The 18,103-nt window shown below is 34.0% G+C and overlaps 1 protein-coding gene across 1 annotated transcript in view; it reads right to left on the reverse strand.

Moving 5' to 3' along the window:
- The window catches only part of LOC145263032 (uncharacterized), a 376,016-nt gene that overhangs the window by 242,502 nt on the left and 115,411 nt on the right, over window positions 1-18,103 (reverse strand). The window contains exons 15-16 of the mRNA XM_080119864.1: window positions 10,982-11,146; window positions 2,182-2,422 (exon numbers count right to left, since the gene is read on the reverse strand). Of these exons, the coding sequence (XP_079975990.1) occupies window positions 2,182-2,422; window positions 10,982-11,146 (406 nt within the window). The remainder of the gene's footprint in view (window positions 1-2,181; window positions 2,423-10,981; window positions 11,147-18,103) is intronic.

Here is an 18,103-nt window from a genome sequence, read left to right on the forward strand (position 1 = left end):
AGAAAGCAACCGCTGTCATGGATGTGCATGAAAAGCAGAGATACGTCATTGAATTCCTGGCAAAAGTACTTTGAGAATGGTGGTGACTATGTAGAAAAATAAATTCTGGAGCACAAAAGGTTGTTCTATTTAATGGTACCATTCCCATCTTTGTAGCTCTTCACGTTTTGACTTTTAAAAAAATAGGAGGCTTTACTTTTGGAACAACCCTTGTATCAGCAATATAGAAAATCATGAATCAAATCTCTAAAAAAAAAAAGAATGCCTGCTTTAACTTCTAGAATCTCGAAATAATGCTGTTGCATTATATTTTGTTTCTTTTTTGCAGAAATTGTCATAAATCTCTGTTCAGTGGTCAAATTACAATGCAAGATTGATTAAGGAATTCGATGACATTTGTTTAATTGAATTATTGTGCTTCTGTTTATTGTTGTAAAGACTAGTTTATTTTAATTCCCCCAGAGTTGGAAAAAAAGTGCAAACAGTATTGCCAAGCATCTGTGAAGAGAAATACTTTCGCTTCTATATTATACAAATGAAAAAATGGTACCTATGTAATTGTCATGTCGCAAATAGTAATATATCCAAAAATTATTGAAAACGATAAAGTAGAAAAATAACTAAATGAAATATGAATTCAACTTTTAAAAAAAGGTAAATAAAATATCAATAGGTTTATTTGAAATTTAAGCACCATATTCTCTTACTCTCTCTATTCCTCCTCTCTATCTCCCTTTCAAACATACATGACTTTCAATAAGATAAACAGAAGATAGATAGGTTAAACATGAGTTTACAACATATTCCATCAAAAATGAGAGAAAAATGTTTGCATTGGAAAAAATACTAGGTAATATTGAATATTCAAAGCAAAGCAGCAGCAGTCGACGCTGACAGCTATAAAACTTCTGAATTGTTGAGCGGTATCAGGCTTTGAAAGAAGCAGCAGCAGTCGCTATTCTAACTACTACCTTTCTTTTTTCATATTTCTTCTTCACCTCCCATCTTTTGTTCTCCATACTGCAAAGCATACCAAACATACGTATGATCATTTTTATTCCTTTGAAGATTGTAATGCTGGGTATGGGGCAGCCAAACCAGCTGCCAACATTGCCCCGCTTTTTTATTGAAACCAACCGAGAGCTCTTTTTAGTATCCTCGCTGTTCCCTTAAGTGCAATTGTCTGAATCTCTTTTGCACTTGGTTCACTAGGAATATTAGTTAGGTAGGACTTCAGGTTCTTCTTCATAAGTCCTGTGGCACCTATGATAACTGGTATGATCGATATCCCCTTTAGGTTCCAGTTTCTTTTCATATCATACATGAGACCTTGGTATTTGGTCTGTTTCTCTCTTTTAGCTCTGTTAAGACCGCCATCATTAGGAACACTCACTTCAATCAAGGTTGCAACTCTCTCTGACTTATTCCATATAACTATGTCTATTTTTATTATATAGATTCGCAAATAACCAACAAAACAAAGGACGTCTAAAGAAACACCCCAAAATGTGTCCAGTCCAGTAGAACAGAATCCACTATCTGTTCACATTTTTCAAAGTTTTTATCTCTTATCCTCTATGATCTGAATTATGATGTAGATGATTAAAAAATATTTATTGTTAATTTTACTTTAAAGGGTAATGATACTATGATTGTCTTCAAACTGGAAAAAAATTATGAAGTTCAATATTTAAACTACCACTGAAAATTTGTGCATGTCATAAACCTACCTTGATTAGTATCCCTAGTGCTTAGAAAACGTGTGTTAATGACAACAAACGAAATCCTCCACTCTCTGAGACAGATGACGACATACTGAATCAATGGACAATTGCAATCTAGAGGTATCTGGCATCTATCCAGATACTGAACTAATACGTACAAAGCGTGTTTGAATCAATTCCCACTTTATTTATGCCGTTATATTCATTTATTTACAACTGAACGAATTAGTTCAACCAAGTCGTAAAGGTTAACAATCATTTCTTCATCTCATAAGACCAATCATAATCATCGTTATAAGAGCATAGGGTAATCCAGAGACCACTCAATAATCCAGAGAGTGTTCAATAAAACAATAAAAAATAGCGTTTACTTTTTAAACAAACTACACAAAAATTTTAAATCTTTTCACAAAAGCAGACGTTTTAAAAATATGATAAAATTCAAAGCTTTGCTTACGACATTTGTTCATCAATGTTGCATTTAGTCTCCAGTTGATGACTTTTCCATTCCTCGTGCATTCTTCTGCATAATCAGCCAGAATATTACAAAGGGGAGTCTTAAAATCTTTTATATTAACCATGCACATTTCATAAAGGCAACGCTCATAGTAAGGCATGAAGCTGACTACGTCATAGCAACTGGCAAACAAGTAACCATCCTTGATGTAGTTACACTGTTTCTTGGCGTTCTGGATATTCTGCAGAAAGAAGAAAGTAAATTTTCAAAAATAACAGAGGACTAATGTCTGTTGCATGTTTTTTTTTTGTTTTGTTTTTTTTCAATAGGTTAGATGATTTTTTTTCTTATTTGAGTTGAATAAATGAAGAAAATGAGAAAGTCTGGGAATAAAGATAAAATTTCTTTTCTGGGTTTCTGAAAGATGTCTTATGGTTCCTGTACCTGTTTTCAAAATCTGTGCTAGTTCTGCCCACGTAAAATCTTTTTAGATTAAGATTATCTTCTTGGTACACCATTTTCATGTGGATTATCCCAACGGCATTCACTCTAGGTGTGTTGAACCAATTTTCTCCAAAGGAGGAAGTTTCATGGGAATATTAAATTCACAAGCAATCCCCAGTCACATGTACATCCCGGTCAAGGAAATGACAATATTAGGTTTTTGCCACTCTTGCAGGGAAGTATCAGCGTCTTCCTACATACAGCACCTGGTATTCCTAAATGGTTACCCATCTGTTACTGACCGGGTATGACCAGCTTTGCTTAAAATCAGCGATCTAATGAGAACTGGTATGTCGAAGTGGTTATGCATATAGAAATGTTTGTTAAATGTTTCCCTTGAAGACATATAAGCAATGACTATATGAAAAACGAAAACTGAATATCATAACAATAGAAATATTCCAAATATTTCTATTTGTATTATAAGAAAAAATAGAAGTGGAAAATTGTTTTACATGCCTTGTTTAATCTGTATGTTAAATCCAAAATTAATCATAGTTTCTTTAACCTTTTAAATCGATATTTCCCTGCTAATAATGTGGTACATAAAAATGTTCAATAAAAATACCATAAAACTTAGTTACAATTGTACAAAAAATAATTAAAAGCCATAATAGACATAGCTTAAACCAGAAAAATTGATATTGTAACAAAAATAAGACTCAAGATAATAACGACAACAGAAATCTAGTCTATATCTTTACAAAGCCACAATTCGCTCATGCATGGAGTATTGTTGCCACATCTGGGTTGATATATCTACCACTAGTCTTTCACTCTTAGACAGTTAAAAAAAAAGAGTCGTAAATCTAATAAGTACTGCACTATTAAGGAAGCTCCAACCTCTGTCGCATCCATGTGTCTACTTTACAAGTACTTAAATAGAATGTGCTCTGATGAACTTATAGCACTTGTGCCCCCACGACTTACATACTCCCCACTAACTCAACAAGCAGCAGAATCCCACCCCTTCATTGCTGAGGTCTCTAGATACTGGAAAACCTTCTGCTCTAATACTTCTCTCAGGCTGCTGGACATTGGAATTCCCTCCCTGTATCCTACTTCCCTGACTTTTACTAACCTATACAAGTTTAAATGCAATGTGAACAGATTTTGCTGCTCACTTTTTCTTGGAAACTACTGAGTCGATCTGTCAGAAATTTTATATGGACTTTTGTTATTATAAGGTGCAGCAAACTATAGTGTCTGTTCGATGCACAGTAAAGGATTAGTATTTAATGCACAAATGATCACAAATTTAACCATATTCGACAATCAATTTGGCATAAAGCATTCATTCTAAGTCAAGAGGCTATAACTATTACTTGTTTTTAATGGGCTAAAAAGTCTAGTATGTTTATATATTTCTATGTTTTTTCCTAAACTAATGAAACAATCTTGAATGTTTGAGCACAGGTGTTAGAGGTCAAGATGGGTAATTTGTGCTATATTTATTTAATTTAGTTTCATACAAAAGGAAGAAAGAGAGGGAATGAAAGCCTTTTTCTGAAAGTTCAGATACATCCAATTTTTGTGGAATATATGTTAAAATATTCAGGTTAGATATAATGCCAGAAAGATCTGCTATGAAGCTCCCAATCAATAATAAAAAAAAAAATGACTGCTGTAAACGAAAATGTCTTTGAAGGGAGAAATTTTTCTCATAATATATTTTATGTACAATGCTGATTTCATGTTGATACTGTTTTCATGGATAATACCCTTTAATTAATATCCTTAAATTAATGCCGCGTGAGTGAAAATAAACAAAGAAAATTACAAAGAAAAGAAAAATGTGATTAACTAATAAAATTTAAAGAAAATCAAAAAATTAAAACATATCAATGTAGCAACAGAGAAATAGATATGATCTTTTTGATTCGTATCAGAGACCAAGAATTATTTTTAAATGAAGTGAATTATAAACAAAATTAAAAAATAAACTTGTTAAAACCAGGAAAAGTTATAGCCCGTTAACTTAAAACAAGCGATTTATGCGAAATTAATGGTTGAATATGGTTAAATTTGTGCTCATTTTTACATTAAATACTAATTCCTATGAATCCCTAACTGTGCATTGAAGGAATGCCATAATACTTAGTTCGCTGCACCTTATCACAACAAAGGTTCACACAAATTTTCAGCCAGAACGGCACAATGGAATGGACAGACAAACATACAGACAGACTAAGAGAAATGGAGAAAAAAATTGTGATAAACACATTATTAAATTTTAAGAAAATCAGAAAATTAAAATATATTAATGAAAAAACAAAGAAAGAGATATGATCTTTCTAATTAATACCAGGGACAAGAATTATTATGAAATTAAGTAAATCAAATAGGAAACTAAAAATAAATTAAATTAACGATGTAGAAAATTCTAGCATGAATTTTAGGAACCTTTAAACCTATTTTTGTTTCTAGATGTACAATCTTACTACTTATTATATGATTATTTATTACTGCATATTATTAATCTCTCTCTATTGATTTATATATAGAGATAGTTTTTTGCTATTTATGACTACTTACTTATTATATATATATATAAAAGTGAAATGCGTGTGTGTGTGTGTGCACTTCCCTACGAAATAACTTTGTCAATTTTCCGTCTACAGACTCGAGACTTGACATATTGAGATTGGGAAGAAATTTTTAATCGGTTTTCGGCCAGAAATTTGGCTGTTAAGGGTCAAAGTTCAACGACTTGACCTTTGAGAACTCTACCAAACTCCTCCGCAAATTTTCGGTCTAAACACTTGAAATTTTAGATGTAGGTGACTTGGACATGGATCTAACTTAATAACTTGATTTGAGCCCAAAAAAATAAATGTTAAGGGGTCATAATTGGGGGTTAAAGTTTAAAATAAAAATGACCTCTGCGGTCTCCACTAAATTACTCAGCCAATTTTTGATCTAAACATTTGAAATTTTACATAAACTGTATTCAGACATGGGGCAATCATTTTTTTTTTTTTCTGAAAATTTGGCTTCCAAGGGATCAAAGTTCAAAAGATTTTACCATTGCGGTCTCTAGCAAACTATTAAGCCAATTTTGTGTCTAAACATTTGAAATTTTACATAAAAGTTATTCAGACATGCAGCAAGCTTTTTAATCAGTTTTTGAGCAAAAATTTGACTGGCAAGAAGTCAAAGTTTACAGAATTGACCTTTGCAGACTCTACCAAACTCCTCCGCTAATTTTGGGTCTAACACTTGAAATTTTAGATGTAGGTTACTTGGACATGGGTCAAACATTTTAATATAGTTTGAGCCAAAAACAATAAATGTTAAGGGGTCAAAATTGGAGTCAAAGTTAAAAAAAATTCGACGTCTGCGATCTCTACCAACTTTTCTCTATGGTAGTTAAGGAAGTCTATTATATAGAAAGGCATTACCGTACATATTCACACTTTTTAATATATACATATGCACATGAAGTTATGAACAGTGCATAGGACCCGAGCAAAGCCAGGCGGAACTGCTAGTATGGGAAACTATTGAATGTGCCAAAAATATGGGGACACTAAAATAAAGTTTATTAACATTTAAAAAACAATTAAATATTGGCACAACGAGGGGAAAGAAAAAAAAATAAATTAAAAAATTGGGAGAAAAGATTCAAAGTTCCCCAAAGAGAAACAATGCGTTAGATGTTTCTTTCTGCCGGCACAAAGAAGGTTTCCGCACCGCAATAGAGACAGACTCAAAAATCTTTAAATGGTTTCTGGAGTCCGCTCTATGTAGCATCTCGAACCATTCTATTTTATATCTATCAGCACAGCACAGGTTGTCAACCAAATGCTGGCAAATAGCAGAGTCCAAGGCTGCAAAAGGAGGGAGACTACCAGACTCCATCCTCCCTTGTCTGATCTTCGATGGAACATGCAGGTTTATACGAGTCAAAAGATGCAAGGATGTTCGCCCAACATAACCAGCATCACACTGGCATTTGAATTAATATACAATATCGCTATTTTGGATGTAAGGCAAACTATCCTTGCGAAAAGAAGGAAATGCAGGTCTTGTAGTATATACCAAACGCAAGGACACAGAATAAAAGCAGTCATAAATACTTCTGCGAATCTGTTTGGAAAGTGTGTTACTGTTTTCCCCAATCCACGGTGCTTTTAAATAAACCGGGCATTTCAGAGGTCCAAACTTTTTAGGGGATTTAAAATCCGCAACCGTTTTGAAAATACAGTCATCAATAAGGTCAACAGGATAACCATTATTGTGAATATTTCCCTGACCTTATCGAGTTCGGCGTCCAATCTGTTAGGTGAACAAATCATCAGGGCTCTATGTACCAAAGTATTAATTAAGCCGACCTTACATGATTTTGGTACAAAAGACAACCAGTTCAAATATAGGCCAGTAAATGTCGGCTTCCTATGAATTGTAGTGAGAAAGCCCCCCCCCCTGAACGTTCAACAAGAACATCCAAGAAGGGAAGCGAAATATCCTTCTCACTTTCCATAGTGAACTTTAGAGCTCCATGCAAAGAATTCAACCTATCAAAAAATATCGACGCTTCACTTTGCGATGGAAAAACAGCAAAAGTGTCGCCAACATAACTGAAATATGCAGTGGGTTTTGTTATAGAGTTAAACAGAATGGATTCCTTGTACCCGACGAAAATATCCGCTAAAGTTGGGGCCAACGGACTCCCCATTGAAACCCCGTCGACCTGACAGTACATAATATCACAAAAACTAAAGTCCACAGATTTTGTGCACATTAAAATGAGTTCAATAAGAATCTCTTTAGAAAAACGTGGAGCAGTCAGGCGACCATTGTAAAGCACGTCAGTGCATATATGTATAGTCTCATCCAACGGTAGACTAGAGACATCAAAAGAGCATATAAAAGATGTCTCTGCATTAGAATCCAACCCACGTACATAATCAACAAACTGAAAAGAATCAGGGATACAGTGCATGGTATATAACTCGCGCACAGGTTGCAGAATTTCCACAAGCCACTGAGCCAAAGAATGTTTTGCTGAACCAACCATTGATAAGATAGGTCTCAGCGGAACACCTTGCTTGTGGATTTTGGGGAGACCATACATTCTAGGACGTTGTGAACCAGAGGGTCTAATCCTGTCATAGACGTCCTTGCAAAAAAATTTCTTTTTAAATAATGCAAGTAGACGTCTTTGCATTTTTGCCTCGTTTTTGCAAGTATTATCCATCAACTCGACAGGACCGAGTTTATGGAATTTCGAAACATCATTGAGAATAACTGCCATTTTCTCAACGTAGTCCGATTTATCCAAAATCACCACTCCTGCACCTTTGTCTGGTTTGCACATATAAATATCAGCATTGGACTTTAACGCTTTCATAGTTTTAAATTGCGTTATGTTCCAGACAAAGTCGCTATAATCAACAGGTGTGTTACTGTATTGGTGAGCTAAGGCAACTAAACTAGGTTTCATCCCAGAAATTCTTCTGCAGAAATAGGAACATTATGTCTCAGTTGGGAGAACAAAACTTCAAAGGCAGAAAGTGTTATCTCTCTATTTATACTGGTTGGGGGAATACAAAAATCCAATCCCTTAGACAGAACTCTATTTTCAATTTCTGTAAGTATAGTTTCCGAAAGATTGAAAATATGTTTGCTTCCATTAATGGGTTAACACCCATATCTTCTACGAACCAGAAGAGCAAGTTGTTTATTATTGTCTTTGGAAGCAAATGTATTGTATATACAAATATTATCTATTATTTGCAATTAATTTTATACTAGGTTTGCTTATTAATTGATCATCGCCCAAATAATACAAATAATCAATCCTCATCACAAAAATTCAAAGAGGCGCCTCTATCGTATTAAAGTACCGGGTAATGCATTTTTAATGATTATTTTATTTTTATTTATTAAACGCTGAAATTAATGACGTAAAAAAATTGTCTTTTGCAATGATGAATGAAGAAAATTTATGGGTACTTCTTTAGGAAAACATCCATATCAACCTCAATGTTTCTGATTGTGATTTATGTAACATAACAGAGATGACCAAGCAGTCGCCAAACAATTAGTACCAACATTAAATGAAACACATTTTTTTTTCCTGACTTTAGCTTCAATTCTTTGAGTTTTTTTTTTTTACTTTGGTGGCATTTACCCATAACAGGTTGAGCCGGCTCCTCCCATAGAACACACAACATCCCAAACGAATTCAGACCATGCACAAGGGTCCACTGCAGCCAAGATAGTTATGGGCAACCATTCCCAGAACCAGTGATAAACACCGTAGACCTGTGAACCAGAAGAAGGTTCGATGCTAGCTTTGATAATATGTAACCACGTCTTCTGCTTTGCCAATCTTGGAGTGGTTCTGGAGCTTTGTGGGTGAACTCACCAGAGTTGTAGTATGCAGCGCGACCAAACTAACAGTCTCCTCCTTAAAAGCACTTAGTTAAAAGGAATCATGCTGCATTGTGTGGAGACTTGTGTATTGGAGACAAAGTGCTGTCAACTAACCTGCAGAGTTTGATAGAGGCAATATAGGTCAATTTTCTCACCTCTTCATTTTTTAAGAGTACGTGCAAAATGAATAGCCGATGCTAAAAATGTAGAAACATTTTGACCCCTCCATATTACTTAAAAATTCACCAAAAATTAGGAAATTAACCAATTTTAATGAAATTTTCAGTATTTATCAAATAATGATCACAAAATATAATGATTCCATTATTTTTATTTGAATCTTAGGGGAAATGAATTTATTTTTGCTTTTTTTTATGAAAATAAAGCATCGTAAATTGTAACAATGAAAAAAAGAAAAATAATTTTTACAGGAACATTACGAAAAAGCCCTAAAGTCAGCATTATTATTATTGTTTACAAAAATATTTTATATATATTTATTTTGCAAACAGAAAACAATTTCAAACAATGATACTAATAATAATTTTTTAAAAATGAACGGTAAGTTTTTGCTTTTTTTTTTATTTATTTTTGGATGTTTCTACATTTTACAATTTCATTTTACAGTTATTTTGTAGCGTTGTTTTTATTTTATCGGCAACGCTCGGTTTTATCCGGCTGTTGACGTCATGCGCCGGACAAAGCCGAGCAAATGCTGAGTTACGTCTGGTTCGTTAAATGCACAAGTACCACTTTTTTTTTTTCCATGTGTACAAATATTTTTTTCCTTTTGGAAATTAACTTTAGGTTTTAATCTTTCAAATACAATCAAAAAGTTGTTGGAAACCTACAAAAAATTATGATAAACCGACTTTCAAAACTATGTCTCCCTGTTTTTTCCCCGACATTTTTGCCCGTACCTAGAAAAATTATTTGCTAAATTCAATTGTTGAATAAAAAAATAAGTTTAATTCCTTCCTAGATTAAAAAAAAAACAAAGATAAAGAAAAATATGTTTGATTTACGTACCCTTGACGAAACAAAAAAACATATTTCCTAAAATTACGTAAATTGATTACATAGTTTTATTTTAAATAAGAAAATAAAATTTATGAATCACTGAAAGGCGGCCGTCTTATGGACCATTTTGAAAAAAATCTAGAAAAACATACTGAGAAAAAAAACAAAAAAACTTGAAGATAACTCAACAATAATTCAAACTTGCGCTATTTATGCATATGAATAATTTCTTTATGAAAATAAAATTACTTGATCAATTTACGTGATTTTTGGAATATGATATTTTCATTTCGTCCCGAATACATACATCATAAGGATTTTAAAATTTTTGGTGCTTATGTGCTTTTGGTACCACGCTATCTTGAAATTATTTTTTTCCAGTTAAATTCAAGTTTCACGATATCTTTTTTTTTTTTTTGGTGCTAATGATCCGCGCTATATTTTAAATCGTATTTCCAAGTTTGATTAAAGTTTTATGTTTTTTTTTTCATTCAATTGTAAGGTTAAAGTATAGAATAGGTACAAAACACCCTCCCAATGTTAAGAATGGCTTTTTAAATAATAACGTTATTATCATAGCACGGATCAATAAGTCCACTAGTACCTTTTTTTTTTATTTATTAAATTGCTAGGTGGAAGCAAAGAATAGTTACAAAACACCCCCTCTCCATGTTAATAATGGCTATCGAAATAATAACGTCATTATTTCAGCGCTGTAGCAAAAATATATGAGTAACAATTTTTTTTTTTCTTTTTAATATAAGCGGAATTCAATAAGTTGAGAAAAGTTATTTCCTTCGACAGAACAAGTTGCCACTCTAAAGTAAAAAAAAAAAAATAAATAAAAATCGACAAATGTTTAATGTTGAATTTTGTTAAAATTGTTTTTACTTACAAAACTGTATGTGTTGCAAGGTTCGTCAATTTTCACGAATCTTTTATCTTTACAATCGGGATCTTTATATTCACGAATGAATCCGTTGAGGGAATCAGGAACGTTATTTCGCAACGTAAAATCGTCTTCTGTTAAAAAGTTGAATTTGCCACACAAACCACGAATCTGGAAAAAAAAAATGAAGAAAATAATTCAGAAAAATGATATGATATCAAAATCTCATAAAAACAATTTTAAAACTGAGACAAAAATAGACAAAAAAATTCCTTGAAAAAGTACAAATTTTAAAAAATATGAAAAACATGAAACGCAGACGTTTTTTTTTCTTTCAACAAGAAGCAAATAAAAGGGAGATAATTCATGCTGACACAAATAAAATAAATTGAAATAGTCATTATGACTTATCTCCCTTAGATAATCATTTCTAAGATGATTTTCATTTAAGGGAGATAACTCACAACGTCTTATATGTAATCATATCTACTCGACTTTTTAATTTCATCATTTTTTTTCAACTACGTATTTTTTTCAACATTGTTTTTCAACTACGTAGTTTTTCAACCACGTATTTTTTTTTCACAAATAATTATTTTGATTTTGAAAGTAGGATTTTTTAATTGATTATTGATTCTTATTCAAAATTCAATCTATTTAAAAATACAGAGGCAATCATGAAGAAAGACCGATTCGACGTCGTCTTGCAATTAGCGTCTCAAATTATCGCATAAAAAACAAAAATGCTAAAATAGAGTTACGTCCCTTAGACGAATTGGTTTTTCTTCGTGATTGAGAATACTCATCACGAAACCGAAATATCATATTCCCCCAAATCCTAAAAATCGAACAATAGGTACCTTCAGCGCGCGGCACAGTTTTACCCTCCCTCGTATGTAAAACGATGTAACTGTAATTAAATTTAATATTATCATCCTAACTTTTTTTACCATTCAAAAGAAAAGGATTTAAATAAGCTGCTAATATTTTTTTTTATTTTTTACAGTATACAAAAATAATGAAAATGCAAGACGAAAATCGTGTTTATATTATCGACGCTTTAAAACAACGTTCCTATGTAGTAACGTTTTTTGAGCCGTTGACACACGCATGTTTAAAAAATCTAGCAAAAATCAAATATTAGTCATATCTTCTTGCAATTTTTTTATATTTATTCATTATTAAATAAACTTACATAATAAAAGTAGGTTTCGTTAAATATATTAGAGAAAATATTTTTTTAGGTGTTCTACCCCCCCCCCATATTTCATGTTACGAAAACTAAAAAAAATAAATGTAGGTCGATAAAAATTTCAACATTTTTTTAAGCTAAGAAGATCAAATAATTATATATATATATATATATATATATATATATATATATATATATATATATATATATATATATATATATATATAACTACTTCATTTACTCACACACACACACACACACGCACACACACACACACACACACATCTTCTCTATCTTCTATTCTCCTCTTCTCTCTTATATATATATATATATATATATATATATATATATATATATATATATATATATTATTATATATATAAAATGAACTCATTTTTTCCCGTCTGATTTTGACATTAATAGGATTAAAAATCAAGATATTTCATGCAAATATAATATGCACAAACGGCAGACCAATATCTGAGGTGTGTTATAGGCTTATTATTTCTCAAATTCCTCGATAATCTTAGATTTCTATACTTTTTCTGCTGAGAAGTCACGGCCAAAATCGGTTAAGATCAATGGAAGTTGTAAAATATTTTCTCTCTAATAAATTCCTCCTCCCCCTGCCACCACTTAACACCGTTTGGGGATCGTTCACAAGGAACAGTTGAGAAGAGAACACCGGTTTGGCTTCGTAGTTCTTTCATGTGAAGTTATTTAAAATCACTAAACTAAGCTGCAGTGCTCTGTGGCGTAGTGGTTAGCGTGCTGGACAATTCACATTATATTTTCACGTTCGTGCCGACCTACCGTAGTCGTTTTTTTTTTTTTTTAAATTTTTCCTAAACAACTGGAATGGACTTTTCTTGGTGGCCGAACTGTTAACGTTGCAGATGTTTTTTTTTTGTTTTTTTTCATACTTTATTTTCCTACTTTTACTCATGACTCCGGGTTTGATCCTTCCTACTTACCTACCATAACATTTTTTAACCCCCCCCCGTCCCGGAAACAAACACTCGGGCAACGCCGGGTACCCCCGCTAGTATATATATATATATATATATATATATATATATATATATATATATATATATATATATATATATATATATTAAATTGTGATTCAATAAATTTCAGAAAGCCCTTATTGAAATGAAGTGGTGGAGTTTCATATCAAAGATTTTTATTATTCTAAGCAAGACAAAGAATACTTTAGTATATTAATCTCCTTAACCTATATAATATTACTGCCAGTAATATTTTGTAAACCTTATAATCACAGGTTTCCATACCAACTGATTGTTAAAAAAACTATTCTGAAAAAAAAATATATATATATATATATATATATATATATATAAAATAAACAATTTTTCTTGATTTTTTATCTCGGTAATATAATTATTTAAATTACAACAAAAACACAGAATTTTAAAAGATAATTATTTTTAAAAAGCTTTAAATGATATTAAATTCAAATATTACCCGATATGAAGTTTAAACAATTTTTTTTTATATAACAGGTTTCCAATAATAAAAAATATATTCATATAATAGAATATATGACTCTTGAAATAATAAAAAAAAGTCTTTTGGATTTGATTATTTAAAATGCAGAGGTGATAATCAAAATTTGCGCTTTTTTTTCCAAAAATGTACGGACGCTCCTAAGCAGCAATATTTTTTAGATACATGTACCAACAGAACAGGTTAAAATTAATTTATCGCCTGTGTAGTTCGTTATTAAAAATCTATTTGTTTTATCTATTGTTTGTCTTATATTGTTTTTCATCAATTTTTTTATTGTACATTTTATTTATTCATAAATTTCTGCCTAAATTATCTTCCATAGTAATTGACACAAACACACGAAATGATGACGCCAGTACTTATTGTCTATAATGATGACGTTTTACACAACGGTTTGAAGGTACCTATTGAACAAGTAGTTTTATTTTTATAAAGAAAATCACCTTTAGTTGTAATTATTGTTGACTTATCTACCCTTTTTTCAAGATAAGGACACAAGATGCACTTATAAAATTTGATTTTCTAAGTTAAATATAAAACTGCTTCATCAATTTACGTGATTTTTGGAATATGACAATGACCAAGATCTTTCTGATCCACCTTCTTCTGATCTTGAGAACGTGGTGCAAAGGGAAAAGGCTGACTGGTTAATTTTAATGCATTGAAAACCATTTTGACCCCCATCACGCTCCAATTGAAATGAATGGCTCTCGTCTTGAGGAAGCTCCATACCTTGACAAGCTTTTGGGTCTGACCTTCACTTCTGGTCTGAAATGAACCACATACATCAAATCTATTGCTAAGATTGCGCGAAAAAATGGCTGGATCACTCTACGGCTCCAGTAAGTCAGTGTATATGTATAAGAGCCAGGTACGCCCTAAAATGGAGTACTGCTGCCATATCTAGGCAAGAGCAGCGCGACGCACCCTTATCCAGCCTTGATAGAGTTCAAAACTGGCTTCGAAACCAAGTATATGATGCCCTTTTCTTTTCCCTGCAATCTTGTTCGTACAGAAGAGACGTTGCGACCCTGTCTCTGTTCTATCATTATTTTTATGGCAAGTGATCGACTAAACGCCAATCTATGGTCCCCTCTTTTTTTTTTTTTTTTTACATAGGCATCACCACTTATCAAGGCCAAGAGGCCACTCGAGGATAAGGGTTAAAGAATGTACAGTAGAAATTGGACAATATAGTAACCGTTAGTAATGGAGATTCGGTAAATTTGTTAACTTATATGGAACGGCTTATCAAAAACTTGTTTACATTAGACTTGAAGACAACCGTATTGTAGTCACCTGGAAAGCAGAAAAACGGAAGGCAATTCCATAGTCATGCAGTTCTAAGAAAGAAGCTTTGCTTATGGGATCTACGCTTAGGTTTAGGCACAGATAAAGAGTGGGGGAAACTAGTGATAGTGTTTTCTGCTAGACAAGTGTTTCTTGTGAAAGTTTGGCGAGGGGGGACCATAGAATGGAGCTCAGCCGAGCACTTGCCATGAAAATAACGATAAAGCAGAGACAAACTTGCAACATCTCTTCTGTAAGATAGAGGTTGCAGTGAAGAGAAAAGGACATCCCCTCACAAGGCTACGAAGTCTATTTTGAACTCTATCAAGGCAGGATAAGTCCTTTCTAGCAGCTTCTGCCCAGATGTGGCAACAGTACTCCATCCTTGGACGTACCTGGATCTTATATAAATAGAGAATTGCATCAGCAGTGAGATATCTATTGGATCGATAGAAGGATCCCACCATTTTTCCAGCAGCCTTGGCAACGTATTTTATGTATATGTTCCATTTAAGATCAGGAGTAAAGGTCAAGCCCAGAAGCTTGTCAAAACATGAGGCCTCCTCAAGACGAGAGCCATTCATTTCATTGTGAACATTGAAGTCTCCACAGCTCCGCAGACATGAATATTAGCTGACGGATAAGCAGATAGAGCGTGGTCAATTTTCTCAGCTATGCTTTTAAAGATAGTTACTCTGCTGTGGTGGGGGCGATAGAGAGCAAATATAAATTCAGTAGTGTTAGCAGGTGCAATCCTGAAGCACATATAGGGTAAGTTATGATCTTCTCTGGAGATGTCCCAACCACATGAAAAGCCATCTTTTATATAGGCACATATTCCATGCCCAAACTTTTACAAAAACACTCATCTATCTACAACCACTATATAAATTTTCCTTCACTCTCTATGTGTGTCTAAATCTAAACGCAGATACCATGAACAAAGCTTCTTTCCAAGAACTGCTTGTAGAACACTACTCCGCTGGCTTGCTTCCTGGTTGAATACAACAAAGAAGCCTTCAAATCCAATGCAAGCAAGTTATTGTTGAGCCGTCCCCATAATTAAATTCTACCCAATTTACATTATTAACGATTGCTATACTACAACCTTATATTCATTAATCCTTATTCTCGAGTGGCCTTCAGGCCTTGATAAGTATTTACTCGTAAGTAAAAAAAATAATAAAATAATAATAAATATACATGACATCTTCGTTCCATGACAGTACATTTATCATAAAGATTTGGTTATTCAGAATTTTTACTGATTTTTCTTTCTTTTTTTTTTTTTTTATTACATTTTCACCCCAAACAAGGCACATTGCCACTTTGGTGTAGGGGGCTACTATCAGGGGAAACATCTACTGGGGCACTATGTAGGGATTAGGGCAGCGAGATGTTGGTTCACGTTGCACTTGAACTTATGCATGTCAGTACAGTTGGGGAAGCAGTGACCTGGAATGGAATTCCAAAGTGTAGCAGTTCTGGGGAAGAAACTACTGGAGTAGAAAGATCTTTTACATCTAGGGATCTCTACAGTGTGGGGGTGGGATTTAGCAGCTTGTCGGGTCTGTCGAGGGTGTTCACGTCGTGGGGGCACAAGTGCTTGCAGTTCTTCAGAGCATTCACCATTATAATACTTGTAGAACAGGCAGAGGGATGCAACGTTTCGACGATGGGACAGAGGCTGAAGTTTTGATGCCAGTTTAGGGCCTATCAGATTTGCGACTCTCTTTTGAACCCTGTCAAGGAGAGAGAGACTAGTAGCCGATGCACCGGCCCAAATATGACAGCAATACTCCATACATGGGCGAATAGTGGCCTTATAGAGGTACAAGATACTTTCGGGTGTTAGAAGTTTTCTAGCACGGTAGAGAGAGCCCACCTTCTGCGCAGCGGCCCTGGCAATGCCCTCGATGTAATTGTTCCAGCTCATGTTTCCTGTGAACGTTAGGCCAAGGAGCTTGAAAGACGTACTCTCAGCTAAAGAGTTATTGGCCATTGCTATAGGTGGTAGAGAAGGTTTCCTGTAATTATTGAATGAAACCAGTTTTGTCTTGGTGGCATTGAACGTTACCATCCATTTTTGTCCCCATTCCACTACTGATTTGAGGTCATCCTCTAGTGTTTCTGCCATTACTTTAGATATATGTTCATTTGTTTTCCTGTCGTGCCTGCTATAGAGTGTGGTGTCATCAGCATATATACCCATCTCAGAGGCAATTTTATCGGGGAGGTCATTTATGAATATCAGGAACAGCAGAGGACCAAGGATAGATCCCTGGGGCACTCCGGCATTTATATTATATTGTTTAGACGTACGACCGTCGAGGACAACCTGGATTTTTCTCTTATCTAAGAAGGATTTAATTATGTTAAGTATTCTACCAGTGATACCGTAAGATCTAATCTTCTTGAGGAGACCCTCATGCCATACCCTGTCAAAAGCCTTAGATATATCTAGAGCTACCGCTCTGCCCTCTCCCGCTTTGTCCAGTGAATGGTATATGCGTTCAGAGATTACAGTGAGGATGTCTGCCGTGGAACGGGCTTGTCTAAATCCATATTGATGGTCGGTCAGAAGTTTAGCATCTGTAAGGTGCTGGACTAGAGCATGGTTAATTAAGGTCTCAAATATTTTGGCAAAAAGTGGGAGGAGGCTAATAGGGCGATAATTTAATGGGTCAGTTCTTTCGCCAGAATTCTTGAATACTGGTACCACAGAAGCAGTTTTCCAGCAGCTCGGAAAGCAAGATTCATTAAGGCATTTGTTGTAGAGTTTGGAGAGAACTGGAGCTACTTCGGCTGAGCACTTTTTTAATAGCACAGCTGGGATGAGGTCGGGTCCACATGCTTTGGAAGTGTCAAGGTTTTTTCTGATAGCTTGCACCTGAGCAGGGGTGATTTCCAGATCGTCTAGCTTGGCGTCTGTCCGCATAGGAAAGTCAGGTAGGGGGTGGTTTAAAGGGTCCAGTGTAGAGTTGGAGGCAAACCGACTGGCAAGCATGTTAGCCTTCTCGGTTGCTGAGCAAAGAACCTCGTGATTGTTGGTTAGTGGGGGAATCGTTGATTGCCCATTATTTACTACACTGTTGTAGATTTTCCAGAAGTCA

The sequence above is a fragment of the Euprymna scolopes genome, chromosome 38 (assembly GCF_053919585.1).
Source record: "Euprymna scolopes isolate OS-2025 chromosome 38, ASM5391958v1, whole genome shotgun sequence".
NCBI classification, from domain to species: Eukaryota; Metazoa; Mollusca; class Cephalopoda; order Sepiida; family Sepiolidae; genus Euprymna; species Euprymna scolopes.